This window comes from Didymosphaeria variabile (assembly GCF_027946475.1).
Source record: "Didymosphaeria variabile strain IMI 356815 chromosome Unknown scaffold_2, whole genome shotgun sequence".
NCBI lineage: Eukaryota > Fungi > Ascomycota > Dothideomycetes > Pleosporales > Didymosphaeriaceae > Didymosphaeria > Didymosphaeria variabile.
The window spans coordinates 4,714,689-4,730,818 of NW_026611621.1; the positions used below are offsets into that span (position 1 = coordinate 4,714,689).

At 50.1% G+C, this 16,130-nt stretch overlaps 7 protein-coding genes across 7 annotated transcripts; 3 read left to right on the forward strand and 4 right to left on the reverse strand.

The window, feature by feature from the left end:
* Window positions 1-240: 240 nt before the first annotated feature.
* Window positions 241-2,681, forward strand: N0V89_003266 (uncharacterized protein; the record flags this gene model as incomplete). The annotated part of the gene is made up of 4 exons (XM_056212068.1): window positions 241-1,829; window positions 1,879-2,014; window positions 2,041-2,201; window positions 2,255-2,681. The coding sequence occupies 4 exons, from the start codon at window positions 241-243 to the stop codon at window positions 2,679-2,681; spliced, it is 2,313 nt and encodes a 770-aa protein (XP_056075541.1).
* An 876-nt stretch (window positions 2,682-3,557) lies between these two features.
* On the forward strand, window positions 3,558-4,289 carry N0V89_003267 (uncharacterized protein; the record flags this gene model as incomplete). Its single annotated transcript, XM_056212069.1, has 1 exon — window positions 3,558-4,289. The coding sequence occupies one exon, from the start codon at window positions 3,558-3,560 to the stop codon at window positions 4,287-4,289; it is 732 nt and encodes a 243-aa protein (XP_056075542.1).
* A 1,308-nt stretch (window positions 4,290-5,597) lies between these two features.
* On the forward strand, window positions 5,598-6,659 carry N0V89_003268 (uncharacterized protein; the record flags this gene model as incomplete). Its single annotated transcript, XM_056212070.1, has 1 exon — window positions 5,598-6,659. One exon carries the CDS (start codon window positions 5,598-5,600, stop codon window positions 6,657-6,659), a length of 1,062 nt encoding a protein of 353 aa, XP_056075543.1.
* Window positions 6,660-8,783: 2,124 nt separating this feature from the next.
* Window positions 8,784-9,983, reverse strand: N0V89_003269 (uncharacterized protein; the record flags this gene model as incomplete). The annotated part of the gene is made up of 1 exon (XM_056212071.1): window positions 8,784-9,983. The coding sequence occupies one exon, from the start codon at window positions 9,981-9,983 to the stop codon at window positions 8,784-8,786; it is 1,200 nt and encodes a 399-aa protein (XP_056075544.1).
* Window positions 9,984-10,556: 573 nt separating this feature from the next.
* Window positions 10,557-11,636, reverse strand: N0V89_003270 (uncharacterized protein; the record flags this gene model as incomplete). Its single annotated transcript, XM_056212072.1, has 1 exon — window positions 10,557-11,636. One exon carries the CDS (start codon window positions 11,634-11,636, stop codon window positions 10,557-10,559), a length of 1,080 nt encoding a protein of 359 aa, XP_056075545.1.
* Window positions 11,637-13,962: 2,326 nt separating this feature from the next.
* Window positions 13,963-14,688, reverse strand: N0V89_003271 (uncharacterized protein; the record flags this gene model as incomplete). Its single annotated transcript, XM_056212073.1, has 1 exon — window positions 13,963-14,688. The coding sequence occupies one exon, from the start codon at window positions 14,686-14,688 to the stop codon at window positions 13,963-13,965; it is 726 nt and encodes a 241-aa protein (XP_056075546.1).
* Window positions 14,689-14,761: 73 nt separating this feature from the next.
* N0V89_003272 (uncharacterized protein) lies at window positions 14,762-15,783 on the reverse strand (the record flags this gene model as incomplete). Its single annotated transcript, XM_056212074.1, has 4 exons — window positions 14,762-15,204; window positions 15,262-15,341; window positions 15,418-15,602; window positions 15,658-15,783. 4 exons carry the CDS (start codon window positions 15,781-15,783, stop codon window positions 14,762-14,764), a joined length of 834 nt encoding a protein of 277 aa, XP_056075547.1.
* Between the last annotated feature and the right edge of the window lie 347 nt (window positions 15,784-16,130).

The following is a 16,130-nucleotide window of genomic DNA, read 5'->3' on the forward strand; positions in this document are numbered from 1 at the left end:
GAAGTGCTAATGGAGGTCCGTAACAGTTCCGTCATGGGACGAGATTCCCGCTGAACTGGCAGGCAACGTTTTCCCTGGCGCAACGCTGCCATATGGCATGGCAAAAGCTGTCGCTGATGTCGACTCCGAGAGCAATCAGGGTGGCTTCACAACGGAAGGAGGCAGCGTTACCGGCTTCAGTACGATGCACGACAGTGGAACGGGTATGACAATTGTGTTCAGTTGCCCTCTCACGAGAAAATGAGCTCAGGTTGCGCAGGTGGCAGCCCTTCACTCGGCAATTTTGCCTTCTTTCCTTACGCGTCATGCGCCGGCGGTGACGTGAACGGATGCGTATTTCCCAAGAAGGCACGGAAAATTCCATATAAACCAGACTCTGTCAAGGCCACTCCAGGATACTTCGGCATCCAGCTGCAGAGTGGTGTCGCTGCCGAGATGACTACTGCGCATCACACCTCCCTTTTCCGCTTCCAGTTTCCTTCGACCAGCGACAACAGTCCACTACTTCTATTAGATCTTACAGACCTCAGCGATTCGCGCCAAGACAATGCAACTATTGAGGTAGATGAGACGACTGGCCGAATGTCTGGAAGTTCTCGCTTCAACCCAAGTTTTGGCACCGGCACCTACGTTGCTTACTTTTGCGCCGATTTCAAGGGCGCTTCAATACGCGACAACGGTATCTTCGTGAATTCTCGGGCAGGTGCGACCGTGAAAGACCTGAAGATCAATCGTTCTATTAATGGCTATCCTTTGCCTGGAGGCGGCTTCATCCGTTTCTCTGAAAATCCCGCCGATGGAATCCTTGCGCGCATTGCTGTGAGCTACATCAGTAGTGAACAGGCTTGCAGCAACGCCGAGGCGGAAATTCCTGATTTTGATTTCGAAGCCACTCATACTGCGGCCGAGTCTGCATGGCGAGAGAAACTTTCGCCGATCACAGTATCCTCGGAGGGTGTTGACTCGTCGTTCGTCACGAACTTTTACTCTGGAATATACCGTACCATGGTGAGCTTGCAGTCTTCACGTGATGACGTCGTCGATACTGATCCTATACAGGTTAACCCTCAGAACTATACCGGCGAGAATCCCCTGTGGCAGAGCGATGAGCCTTACTTTGACTCTTTCTACTGCCTTTGGGACAGCTTCCGCTCGCAACTGCCATTCCTGACCATCAACGATCCAAATGCACTAACTCAGATGATTCGTTCACTCATTGACACATACAAAAATGAAGGCTGGCTCCCGGACTGTCGCATGAGCCTTTGTAAAGGATACACGCAGGGTGGCTCTAACGCCGACGTTGTGTTGACTGACGGCTTTATCAAGGGCCTCACTAATGGTATTGACTGGGATTTAGGCTATCAAGCTGTTGTGAAAGACGCCGAGGTGGAACCGTTCTTCTGGTCTGTGGAAGGCCGTGGTGGCCTAGACAGCTGGAAATCTCTTGGATACGTCCCTACGGAAGATTTCGATTACAAAGGCTTTGGTACGATGACTCGCTCTGTATCACGAACCCTAGAGTATGCGTACAACGACTTCTGTATCGCGCAGATGGCGAGCAAACTCGGCAAGACCGATGACGTGGAGAAGTACACAGAAAGCAGTGGCAATTGGGAGAATTTGTTTGATCGAAACCAGACCAGCTTCTTCAACAATGGAACCGATACTGGGTTCGTGGGATTCTTCCAAGGTAGATACCAAAATGGTACCTGGCATGATCAGGATCCGTTATGGTGCTCGACTATTGATAACTACTCGGGCAAGTCCTGCTCGTTGCAGAATACCGGCCAAGAAACGTTTGAGTCCAGTTTGTGGGAGTATGGCTTGTACGTATCATCCAGATTTGTGATCGAGGCTGTCGCTAATGGATGGCAGCTACGTACCTGGTGATCAAGCGGCCCTGATCCAACTGTACGGCGGACCAGATGGTTTCGTGAAACGTCTTGACTACTTGCACGACCAAAACATCACTTACATCGGCAATGAGGCGAGCATATCCACCTTGATTTTTGTGAGCTCAAGCTAACAACATATCAGCCGTCATTCCTCACTGTGTTCCAATACCACTACGCCGGTCGTCCTGCACTCAGCGCCAAGCGATCCCACTTTTACATCCCGCGGTACTTCTCGCCTCAAAACGATGGCCTGCCTGGCAACGATGACTCTGGTGCGATGGGTTCGTTCGTTGCTATGTCTATGTAAGCCCACCCCCTCCAAGGCCAAAACATAATTCATCACTAATATTTTACAGGATGGGCCTCTTCCCCAACCCAGGCCAAAACGTGTACCTCATCACACCCCCCTACTTCCCCTCCATATCCATCAAATCGCCCCTCACCGGCAACACAGCAACCATACGCAACGTCAACTTCGACCCTACCTATGAAGCTATCTATATACAATCTGCTACTCTAGATGGCGAACCTTACACGAAGAATTGGATAGATCACAGCTTCTTCACGGAAGGCAAGGAGTTGGTGCTTACGCTGGGAAAGAACGAAAGTAGCTGGGGCACGAAGATTGAGGATCTGCCGCCGAGTCTGAGCGAGTATGCGGGTGGGAATGGGACGGCGAATGGAACTGTTACGAAGACGTTGGGGAGGAGGGAAGTTACTATGGGGATGTTGAAGGAGAGGGCGGGGTTGGGGAGCGTGGTTATGGCTGGTGTGGGGGTCTAGACTTGTGTTGAAGAGTGTGGTATTACTTAGCAGACTCCAGATCTTGCGCGGTTTGGTTAACAGAATGATAGACTTTCGACGTTCGGGTCTGCATGCCGAACTTGGGCTTTTGGCTCCTTTGTTAGTTGATACCCGGCTTTGTTGTCCCAACCGAAAGATAGAACCCGCAGCTGTGATCCTATCACGAAAACGCTCGAAATAGACGACAAAGAGACCCCACGTAGACGCTGAAAATACAAAAGAGATATAAAGAAAGGTAGTTCTCCGAGAGTAGAGGTGTCCCATCAAGATGGGGAAGAAGCTCGTGCGCCGTACAATAGCGTTCGGTCACTTCATGGTCGTGCAAGCCTGCAGAAAAATACATCATGCTATGGCGGGGTGAGAAGCAGCTTTACCTCTTTCACGTTGTATTAAATAAGAGCTCCGTAATGTTCTGGCCAGATCGGTGTATGCGTGCGAAGGTCTTGTGAGACATTAGAGTCGAGGCTTGCGTAGTGAACACTATTTGCGTCACGACTGAAATTATTATGATGTAGATGTCGCTTCCATGTTCGATGTCACTGCTTTGCACACGGTCGTACATCACGTATTTCACTAATGATTAGTAAACTATGTGATTCCATACTTCACATCTAGCTATTGCATTTACGTTATTCCCGTGTGTATTCTCGCTTTACGCTCCTTTGTGCAGATTTTCATGACGAAGCGAAACATCGTTAAGTTTCTTCGCCTCCTCGCTCTTTGTCCTGCGTTGTTACGAGAACAACCATCTTGCGCTTGAAATAGCCCTTCTCAATCATGGACCATCCAACAGATAGTATTCCCTTCCCCTCTCTTCTACTTCCCCCACCAACGATCACCCCAACATCAGTAAATATGTCAACAGAGACTAACCGGTCAGCATCCTCCACTTCTGATCAGCCAGCCCCTACCTCCAGTGAGGCTCGCTCAACGAATGCACCCTCAAGCTCCGCGGCCTCGCCAACGTCATCCAAACAAGAGCCGACGTCGATACCGGCAGAGCCGTCTACGACTAAATCCCCGCCTCCGCCTCCATCATCAGAGGCTCCTCTATCGACAACGAGCACGGCATCGAAGTCAGAACCCACGTCGACGGCCGTGACCAGCATTGATCCTCCGACAACTTCGGAGCCACCGCCAACGACTACCTCCGTTGTCCCTTCCACAACCTCTTTCATTACCTCGCCCACAATCTCATCTTCACCCCCAGCAACCGCCACATCAGCCGCACCAACCATCGCCCCCATCTCCCCAAGCGGCCTCCCCAACGGTGCCAAACTGGGTCTCGCCATCGGCCTACCCGTCGTCTTCGCTCTCGCGCTCCTCATGGGCCTCATTCACTACGGCCGCAAGCGTTACCAGAACAATAAGGAAAACAAGAAGCGAGTCCAGGACATAGAAGACCAGGCACGACTTTCGGCTTTCCAGTCGCAGATGGCGCAGGCGGCACCGACGGAGGCGAACGGGAGGGGCTCGGCTATGGTTGGTATTCATCCGAGTAGGTTTGGGGATGTGCAGCAGGAGAGTGTGCAACATTCGCAGCGGTATCAGCCGTATTCGAGGGAGAGTAATTACCGGGGTTGGTAGATTCATAAACGGTATAGGAATCTGCGATATTCGCTGAGCAAGCCGATGTCCAAGTAGCGTGTGTTTTCTGTGCTATGTGCACGACAAGGGCAAACGTGTTTTTCGGTGACAATGAGCGTTGCCAAGTTATAGGCCACGATGAAGAAGCCAAAGACCCATGATATGTACTGCAGATTTTGGAAGACCGAGAAGATGCGACAGTATAAGCACAACAGCGAGAGCTTCGTCAGCACAACGCACAACGCATACGCCACGATACAGGTTACGTAGCCTTGAATAAAACCAGCTCTGTTTGTGACGAAGATGATGTGCCTGCCCTCGCCAAAAGTGACCTGGGGCCACCCTACGATGGCGTAGGATGAAAGTGGGACCAGCGCCGCGATAATTAGCCAATCGTCTCAGGCAAATCGCGCCTTTGCTACCCTGCGAGCGTAGACGCGTAAGCCCACGAAAAGGTAGGCCAGAATCAAGCGTGCGGCGTTGGACGCTATGATGCTCGGTTGCAAAGTCGATTTCTTCTTGTGATAGTGACATGATAGATACGAAGGGTAGACGAAGTTGTCACGAGCCCAGCGGCATACGAGCGAAAGTCCTGATTCAAGTTCAGCCTCGTTGAACGTCCTACAGCGGGGGCTGGGGACCCTTCTCGAGATGCATCCTGACGGGCGGACGAAGGGGAAGGCGTTCAGGCGACTTCAAATGATGAACGCCTTGCAGCGTAACATCTACAGTGATGGCCAATCAGACGTAATGGTGGCCACATGCATGCAGTAGGGATGGGTTGCTACGACTGACGCTTACGTCCTCCCAGCACGGTTCGGATTACAACACTGCTTTTCCAGGGGAGTTTCGTGTGGCGAAGGACTACTTGCAGGCCTAGGGATCCCTGACGCGCTGTGCATCCGGAGTTGTTAGAAGGTTGTATATGTGTAATGCCGTGTTGCGCGCACTTCGATACCATAGGTAGGTAAGACATGATCTGCAAATGTCCTGGACAATGCCTTGCCGTTGGTAACAAGAAATTGGAAACGCATCGGAGTTCTACTTTAACGAAATCAAGAGAATACAAAAGATATTATTGATTATGGCACTCACGAGCACCACACCAAGCGAGGTTGTCTACCCAAAAATGGATTGTAAGAGGCGCAGTTACTATGGTATCAATTGCTCATGTGGGGGTTTTAGAAAGACGAGTACGTAAGCTGCGCAAGCGACCCAACGCATATATGACCTTTGTCTTTTACCTATCAACCTAGATAGAATCTCTTTCTCCCCGCGCACAAGTACCATATCAACCCTTAGGCCACTATGGCGCTCAACGAAGTTCTTATGGTCGGTAGTGTTCCTGGGACTGGGCCGCAGGAAGTCTTTTCTCGACTACTCGCAGCGCTACCTGGTCGATTACAAGCTGTACCTGACGGGGAGACGGGTGAGCGGAACAACTACATTGGATGGCAACTGCAGCGTTTCCCTCGGGTGGCCCGAAGAAATGAATTGGGAGGGACGCCGTTGCCTGAACTTGGACCGCCGACCTTTTCGCTCGAAGACATTGAGCCAACAGCCTACGACGAAGCCGCGTTGTCATCCTATGCCGAATTTACACGTCTTCGTCAGCAAAAGATCGTCCCACCGAATGTTCTTTTCCAGATCGGTCTACCTTCACCCTACAGCGTGATAACCGGCCATATCAAACCCGAGCTGGCCAACGCGATTGAGCCGTTATATGAGCAGCGCGTCGCAGATTCCATTGATAAAATCGTTGCAAATATCCCTCATGATGACTTGATAGTACAATGGGACCTTTGTTTCGAGATCACGGCACTCGAGTTCAATCAAGGGCGGCTGAATGACAAACGCCACCAGCCCTACTTTTCGACTTCTGTGCTACAAGGTCTGGTAGACCGAGTAGTGAGGCTATGCAAACGGATTCCTGGAGATATCAAAATTGCTTTCCACCTTTGTTATGGCGATCTTAGGCACAAGCACTTCATCGAACCAGAGGATACATCACTCCTTGTAGAGTTTGCCAACGCTTTGCTTTCACACGAGAGGATTGGCTCGCGGACCCGGTGGATTCATCTTCCAATACCAAAGGATCGATCAGATGCTGAATACTTCGCACCTTTGGCTGGCCTCAAGCTCAATGGCCTTGACTCTGGCTCAAAACCACCACTCTTATACCTCGGTCTAGTGCACGCCAACGATGAGGCTGGGACACGAAAACGCATAGAGACTGCGCAGTCTAGCATTCCGTTCACGTTCGGCATAGCGACAGAATGTGGATTGGGAAGGACACCACTGGAGGAAATTGGCAGCGTTTTACAAATTTGCAAAGATGTCACCACAGAGCGCTCCTCGGAGCATCTTTAACCTGGGCAAATATTGGTTATGTAGGCAGCCTGTGAGGAAGTCGCACCATGCATTTGACACGAATGATCAAATTTACATTCAGCTGTAAGTAATACAAGTGGAAGATTACTAGTCTTGCATTTCCTTGCCAGCAAAACGGTGTTACTTTAATGATAAGGCACCGGTGCAAGGACTTACGAACGCTTGTTTTCAGCTATCTTTGGAAAGGTTTGTCCGCATCATTTTAGGCAGTGATTTTCAATTTCAGATGATGGCCGTGCAATAAGAGTGGGGTTATTGCGCTGTGTAACAGTAAGCAGCGGGGGTTGTTGTTTTTGTGATTCAAAACAAGGCAACCGAGGAATATCCAAATTTTGCAATTATGGATCGACAGTGCACCACAATCTGCAAGGTGAACCTATGAAATTCGATCCGTGGTAGGTATGTGAATCTACAAAGGGTAGGCACGCTTACGGTCACCGAAGGATCCTGGGATGTGCCACATTGATACATCTCGTTTGTTGCACCAACGAATTTCCTTAGCGGCGCAAACAATGAAAGTGCATTAGCACGCAATACTCATATTAGTATCCTTGAGTGCCCCGTCCGATGACCCCTCCAGACTGGTGAAGGTCTGCTCAGCCCTGCAGCCGCGGACCTATCGGCGAGCCTCAATGCCGTAATCTCTGCATGGGCAAGCTGAAAGTTCCGGAAATGGTAGGAGCTTCTAGTGGGCCAGCTTAGCCCCGCCATTCTCGCGCAAGCGGGGATCTTGGCTAGTATCTATTAATTCCGAACGAGTAGCGGCAGCTAGTTTGGCACAACCAGGCTACGTATAGGCCTCTATGCCTAAGTGCAACTCAACTTTGAATATGCTACTGTTTGACTCTTGTGAAGATGTATAGAAGTCGAGTTTTCGTAATAGTGTAGTCGGTGCGGCCGGTCACCTCCCTGCTAGCGGGAGCAAGTTTGTATAGTATTTTGCGCGTTTATCACTTTTTATACTGTAAATACCGCTAATTATGCTGCTGTCGAACCCGCCCTAGTGACTCCGTGCATATGATTTGTTTGGCTTTTTGTGGCTTGCATATTACTTAAGCCTGGAATGGTTACAGAACTGACACAACTTAGGCAGCAGCTGGGTACAGTTAACCGCCCTGCTTTCATTATCGCTCCCTCCGACCTTCACTACTCGCCGTAGTCAATATCTATTCTTGAACTAAAGGAGAATCGCGTCTCAACTCGAGGTTGATTAAAGATTGTTTCACTGCTTACGTCCTCGGCACGCACCTAGTACGATGAATAGAAAATTTGGGCGGTTTGACGACTGGCACTATAGTCATCGTACAGACCATGTCGCGACCAGCAGGCATGGTAACAGTGATTCTATAAGGAGACGTCGCTGGGGTAAACACTAAGCAGGCGGCTAGCATGCGATCGGTTCACACTTGAGGCTACATAGTTGCATATGGAGAGGCGAAAACATATCATGGCCTAGAGCGCTTTTTAAGACAACTACACGTACGGTCGCCAACACATGGATTCTTTGTTGACATAAAACCAACAATGTCGAAATCACTTTGATTTTGAAGGCCGATAAAAACCAGTCTGGTATTGAGAGCGAGTTTGATCATGATCGCCGTCATGCTCGCGGACTCCTGTCCCACTTGAATTCAAGACCTACACGTCTTCCTCTATGCGGGTCTAGTTCATCAGAATCAGGAACCCACCCCCCCGCCCTCAATGTAGTCTCGTGGTACGAGCCGTAGAGAAAGCTGCTGCCTCTCATCCATGTCTCCAACATACACACAACCCGGTACGATCACGTCTTCTTCTAGGCGATTCAAGGGGCCTTGTACACGGCGGAGGTGCCCCCCTATATACTGTTCCAATAGATACTGCCCACCTTTTCCAAGAAGATCAGGGTTTTCAGTATCAAGTATTCTGTATCCCCATCGCCGACTGTACTCTCGCCGTCCCTCGTATTGGAAAAACACTCCGAAAGAATACCCGGAAGCTTCCAATATTGTGTTATGAAATACCCATTTCTTATTTATGCCGAAGAGCACTAAGCAAACAAAAGTTCCTTTGTGCCCGGCGTGAACTGTCCTCGTAGATGGATCCCAGCATGCTAAGGGAGCTACTTCACTGATGTATAAACCCTGATATTCCCCCGGATAATGTAACGGTATTCCGGCCTGTGTCCAGGATTTCTCTGCTCGACAGAACTTTGGGCACTTGAATAGTCATTTCCCAGGAGGACGAACATTCGTCTTCGTCTAGCAATCTATCGGGAGAAACTCTAACGCAGAATTCCTTGCTAATCTGACGGAGGAGTAAACCAAGTCGCATACGTTGCGATCTAGACTGATGTCCGAGTACTAACACGAGGCAGCCGGTCGGTTTGTAGTACTTTAGAGGGTATTCTCGAAATCGAATTCCTTGGTTTGTGACGGAGAATTCGCTGTAAACAGTCCTGATGCTGGGTGCTGCTTCTAATTCATGACCGTCTCTGAACCATTGAGGCGATTCCGCCAGCAGACCTGAGAACATCGATGGAAGTGGGTTCGTCCAAGCAAAGATAGACAGATCAGGGTTTTGCTTGATTATCTCTTCTTGTAGGCGAATGAAGGCCTTCTTTCCCTCGCCATAGAGTAGTGGCATGTTGACGTCAAATATGCCCATCAGGCAGTAGGCAAGGTCTTCGACTCGCGTGGTATGGCGCTGCGAAGCCCATGACATACGCACAGCAACTGGAAGTTCGGAAGTATACTCAAACGTCGATATGTGAGTGACCCTCTGTATAACGTCTCGAAATGTATGCCTGGTGCCACGAAACGCCCAGCTCTTATCGTAGAATCTAATGCTTCTCGGAGCGACCAATTCCTGGAGTGTCCATCCGCGGGTGAACCATCTCGACGTCTCGAAGGTCCCTAGATTCGCAGTCATGTCCGAGAGGTAGGCAAAGCAAACGACTGCCTCAAGATAGTATTTGTACATGGAGTTGATAGCTTCGCTCAACTCAGCGCTAGAGCTTTTATCGATGCAGCAGGTATCGATCCAGGCATGCTCGATACGCTGGTCCTGATGAAGCAGGCGATCCTGGTGATAAATACTTGCCTCATTGCTCAGGTTGTAATGCTGAGCGTTTTGGCATGTCCTAAAGATCTTTCGGTACCCAGGCTTCAATGTTGTGCTCGGAGGCCGATCGCCAGGATCGACAAGCATCTCCTGGAAGGTCACTTCCTCGGAATCAGTTCCCCATGTATGCGACAGGATGACATAAGTTGGGATCTCGCTCGTGAAAGACTCAAGCTTGTTGGTCCAGATGTTGATGAGACGCATTGCGAAAACCTACGAGCGGCTCAGCGCAGATTCCATGGATGTTCTTTATTCAGACTTGCGGGGGGTTTGCGCTTGCGGCGCAGGGTGCATAAGGCTGACATCCAGCTGCGCCACCACATGCAGCATTCATGGACACGTGGACCAAGCAGAAGTAAGTCAAAGCGTACAAAAGTTTCCTTTCACTGTCAACCATATCTTCCAAAGAGAATCGTGAAACTTAACGCCAAACGAATCAGACCCTCGCGAGGGAACAACTAGCACCTGCATGACATCGATCACGTGACCACAAAACACCCAGGGTGGCCGCGTCGATTGTTTCTCATCGTGGGAAACCTTATAAGCGAACGACACATTTTCTAAAATGTTATAATACTGGAGTTACACACGGCCTGAAAGACTCCAGCTTAGATTTCAAGGTCGGCTTTAGCACGGAGTGAGCAACGAATGCAAGTAGTATACCCAACATTATCTTATAACCTGTTATAGGCTATGTCTTATAGAGAGGACTGTCTCCAGCACGTTGTATCATCCTGCAGGATTTTCCGCCCTCGCTAATGAACGGCCACTTAGTACTCATACTCCACTCTCCTCGATATGTTCCTGAACCGCCAGCTTATGAGCTATCCGACGGGCACCATTGATCGTCGGGATCAGAGAAGGAGGCGGGGCCATGATAACACGATTCGAACCCATCGGGGGACGTGGCAAACATTGGGGAGTCTGCGAGACTGGCGGTGAACTCAAAGCCAGTAGATCATCGATATAGTGATCTCTTTCTCTGAGACCCAATTTCATGTCTTGAATCTCTGCTTCCATGTGTGATATCGTCGCCATGAGATGCTCGGGCTTGCAACATGGACCATACAACGGCGAGCGCGCCTTTCCTAGCTGACTGATAACTGCCAGGTGCTTATCCAGCGTGTGGGCTGACGGCCGTAAATGTGGTTTCTTCTCCATCATGTTTTCGATCTCGCATAGCAAGTGCTGTAGCTGCGTATTTCTAGTTCTTAGCAACTTGAACCATGCTTGCTTGTGCTGTAGGTTTGCCTGAAATGAGCCTCTTTGTTCCGGACAGGAATCTTTGAGCTCTTCAAGAGGTACACCTTTGATCAGAGCCATCATCTCGAGGAATATGCAACCAAGAGAGAAGATATCAGCAGCACGCCCACTCTTTTCGTATACCGCCACTTCTGGTGCGAAGTATCTGAATGTGCCGCGCTCGATCGCCTCGCTTTGACTGTTCGAATGTGCCGAGAAGTCCGATGAAATCCCGAAGTCCGCAAGCCACAAGCCACCGTTGGAGAGCAGTATATTGTGAGGCTTGATGTCTTTGTGTCGGATACGTTGGCCATGAACGTAGTCGATAGCGCCGATGAGGCATCCGAAGCAGGCCGATAGTCGCGATACTGCAGCAACGTATGCATCCGTCCTGGGATCTGTCTCTGGACAGAGGGATCCAAGACGACTCATGATCGACGATATTTGGCTGTTCTCGATACCACCTGTCTCCAGATCTGTGAGGCTTCCGCGGAGAACATCGATGTCATCCATGAAAGTCGCGAGATCACAGACCGCCACCGGCCAGATGAGTAACCCCAGCTCTGCTCCTTGTGTATACGTTCCGACCAGCTTGATGACATGCCTATGGCTCATTCGTTTCAATACGTCCACTTCTCTCCGTTGATTGAGTTGGTCAACCGTTTTACGGCAATATTTGATTTTCCACGCCAGCCGCATTTCTTTGCAACTGGTTTCGTAAACACCGCCTTATGAGGAACAATCATCAGTCGAAGGAAAGATTTTTCGTTGATGATGACGCATACCTTGGGAACCATAACCAAGAAGTCGCCCTCGCCGGAGCGGAATGTGTTCATTAGCTCCAAAGTCAACATGGTACCCCCGGCCACACCAATCTATGCCCTCGTTCGGTCTTTTAGATTGAAGCTCCCATCTATGATGTGAGGTTTCCAATGTCACCCTCCCTCGAAGCTGGCGGCGGCGAATGTCACTGTGTCTCGCATCATTGGCAATTAGAACAATGCCGCCGTCGCTGTCGGTGTTCGGCTCGGACGAATACAGGTAAGGTGCGCGCGACGGAGATGGCGAGGTACGGATTACTACCTTCGAACATAGTCAACGAACAGTCTTGAGGCTGTCAAGGGTGCGATCGTGGGGGTGAAGTGGTACTGACCTGAGCCATGTCGACCTTGACAGGTTGGCAGACCAGCTAGCGCGGGGACCTGTGGGGCCCGAGTAGCAGTGGTTCAATAGTCGTGCATTGATTCAGGGAGCTCTTTTTGATTGTAACGAAGCCTCAGCTAGGAATTCGAAAGTGTTGGGGGCACCCTTGGAACACTCTGATTTCTGCTCAGCCACACAACCCGTATAGCCTCATGCAGCTTCATGCGGCCTTAACGAATAGCATTACAACCCATATATTACACCACAGCCAATAGTGACGCGAGACAATGACGTCGCAGCTGACCGGCGAATTCAGACGTTTTGCTGCCAAAAGCGTCCGACCATTTCGATATCTCTCAACGGTTGTGGTACACAAAAGTTCCTCTCCCACCATCCTACAGCGGTATTCACATGGCCTAAGCCTTTCATAAATTAGATTAGGTTGTTTACCCTACTATTAGTCTCTTCCCTCCGATACGCTTAGCGAATAGCTTCGTGCCCTATCTTCCACTACGAATTAGAATGACTAAAATAAGCTGATTGATAAGAGTCAACTGATACTAGGGTATATACGTTACACTAAGTCGCTAAAACCTTGAAATGTGGGAATCAGAGCCATAGAAAGGTGGCGGGGAATCTTTTAGAAACAATAGGTGAACGATCGCAGGCGTTGCATCAGGGTATCCTTAGAGGAGGGTACTCTAAGAGGATAAGCGTCGTAGAGGTGTCCCCTTAGCGTTACTAATTCGTGGCATAAGCATAGCCAGCTGATATGTGGATAAGGGTGTAGAAGATAAAGATAGAAGTAAGGTTAGTAATTTAGAGTTTAACTACGCTTAGTACTATTAAGTAGCTATGTTGCGAACTATAGTTCTATCCTAGGTATTACCACTCAACAGAACACTAGCAAGTCCCACTAAAGCTATAACCACGAACGTTGCCCAACAGCACTTAATCAAAGTGCCGAAAGAAGACCAATGAGTGATGATCTAGATCTTCTAGAATATGCAGGATGCTTCATAGAAGTTTCATTCGCCGGTGCACTTGTGGGCGCACCTATGGCTACTAGTTCGCCATGTACGCCATCTCCCTGTCATAATTATGAACCTATCGCCCTGTCTGACCATCTCGAGAAATTCTATTCGTCTGGTCCAGTGGCAATTCTGACGTTGTATCGGTGATTTGCAAAAGTTCTGCCTCGACTGTTCCATTGCTCTGGATCAGCATTTAATTGATTTTACGCCTTGACAGCTTGGTGTCCTTCTCGACGTCTTCCGCGACCAAACTTAACTTTGAACAAAAACCAGCCAACGATTGAATGTAAAGATCTTAGAAACTCAATAGTAGTTGGAAGAAATTGACCCAGATCCATGAAAAGGCGGCGGCAGAAGCTTTCCAGTCGACTATAATATTGCGAACATAACTGCTGAGTGCGGAAGCACGTTCTCAGTATTCTTGATTGTGACTACATGGCTAAATCAAGCCAGACGTTTAAGTAAGTCAGAGTTAACAATTCAGGTCGAACCTTGTATGCCATCGCGTACCGCGGTCATGTTTCACTCGTGGTTTTCCATGAGATTCCGCAGGTTGAGCCCTTCCCTTGCGGCCAACAGTAGGACCATTCTTTTCATTCCAAGATAGCTGTCTCAAATTTCGACATCGTCCACGACATATGGCAAGTATCATAATATTGCATATCTTTCCATCTCCGTTATGTCATGTTAAGTACCACGCCACGTAGAGACAACCACATCTAAAATGGCTAGAATCTTAACATCCAATCCACCCTCCACCCCGCCTAGTACTCATACTCCGCCCTCCTCAACACCGGCACCTTAAACCTCTTTCTCCCCGAAACACACCAATCCCCCACCGCAAACAAGATAACAAACCCTGCAATCGGCCCCGCATAATTCATCGTCTCTCCATCCACCGGGCGGAAACTCGGCAGCGGCAACCAACACAGCACAAAGAGGATATACACCATCGCCCCGAAGTTGATGAACGGGCCGAGCTTGCCGAGCCGGAAGGGCCCCCAGGGTATAGGCGTGGGGTGCTTGGTAGACAAGCGCCGCATGAAGATAAAGAGAATGGGAATGAAGTACGAGATATACCCTCCCAGCGCAGGCAGAGAAATAAACGCGTTAAACGCCGTCGTACTCCCTATATTAATCAATGCCAAAATGCAAAGACACGCCCCCAGCAAAATCAACGCATTAAGCGGCATTTTCAACCCCGGATGCACCTTCGCAAACGTACTACTAAACGGCAGCCCGTTATCTCTTGAGAACGCCCAGATAAGGCGAGACACCGAAGCGAATATGTTGAAGAAGGAGACGAAGATGATGATGCAGATTACGACGACGAAGAGGTTTGTAGCGGGCTTGGAGCCGGTGGCTTGGTAGTAGACTTGGATTATGGGGAGGGGGTCTGCGGCGACGAGGGCGGGGTCGCCGATGGTGAAGAGGACGGTTGTCAGGAAGGCGAATTGCATGATGGCGTTTAGGACGACGGAGAAGATCATGGAGCGGGGACGCGGAGGCGGGTTTTTTTACTTCGTCCGACATGTGCATTACGCCGTCTGGGGTTGTCAGTATCTATGCGATGGGGCTGGGATGGTGGTGTGGGGAGCAGCGGGGGGATGGGGTTGGCGTACCGAAACCTGTTAATGGGTAGGCTACGGTGAGGAGGCCGATGCCGAAGGCTACGATGGGCTGTTGCCAGCCGCTATCGTGGGTGAGCGTCTTGAAGACATAGTCGGGGGAGCTTCGCGGCGCGAGGACTACTAGAGTGATGATGCTGACGATGAAGAAGATGACGTGCAAAAGGGCGCCGATGGCTTCAAAGGGGTTCAGCAACTTTCTGAAGTAGAAGTTGGCGAAGAAAGGTAGCGATGTAATTGCCCACATCAGCAGCGTTGTGTGCCATTGCTTGGGGACGTAGTCAGGGTTGTTGAAAATGACGAGACCTGTGATGATATTCGAGATCAAGGCTGGATTGGAGGTGCATGAGCATATCCAAGCGAAGACAGTGATCCATCCTAAATCAAGTCAGATTCGCGATATTGTAGAAGAAGTCGGTAGGAGTAAAGGTGTACCTTGCATCAAACCAAAGAACCGGGGCCATTTCGGAGCGAACGTTGCTGACCAGCGATATTGGGCTCCAACGGTCGGGTCCCTGAGCCCAGATCAGTTCCGTTCCAACGGAGATCGGTTATCGCCTGCGATAACATGCACGATGTGACGGCGCTTACATCGAGGCCATCTCGGCCAGTGAGGTGACCACAAGCGTGGTTCCGAATCCCGCGAGGATACTTCCATAGACGATAGACGCCGGACCGCCATTGCTAAGCGCGAACTGAAAGGTGACTGCTGCGGCTTCCCATGAGCACTGCAGCACGAAGGAAAAGTTCACGGTGGAGACAAGGTTAATGTATCGCTGCAAGACATGTGAGATGCTGATCGCAATTCGCGCATGACAATGGAAAGCTTACCTCGAGCGTCCCTCCAGGATGTGCGTGCTGCTCTTTGGCGCGTTCGTCGTCGATAGCCTCCTGGGCAGCGACCTCGTCAACATCTCCGGCCTGGGTCGTCAGCTCCAAGTCCCTATCCTTATTCATGGCTAATTCTTGTGCGCGAACAAAGCAAAAGGGTGAACTCTAAAGCTCCCAGCGCAGTGGTTAAGAACAGGACACAGCCGCGTCCTCGAGTCGTTTTTGTTCTCGCAGGCCCCGGACAAAATGAATCATGGTGTCAAGTAGCGGCTCCTGCAGCGGGGAAATTCTGCACCCTGGCTGGCAGGGGCCGCAAAGGACCGTCTCCCTGCATGCTGAAATGCATCAGTCTCCATCCAGCGCACCCCCCACGACGCGATCCTTGACAGGGCTAGGATATGATCGGGGCATGCGAGTTATATGAGATTAGTGCATCGCTTGTGTACTGTGTTTAGAGAGTGACAGGCTTCAGA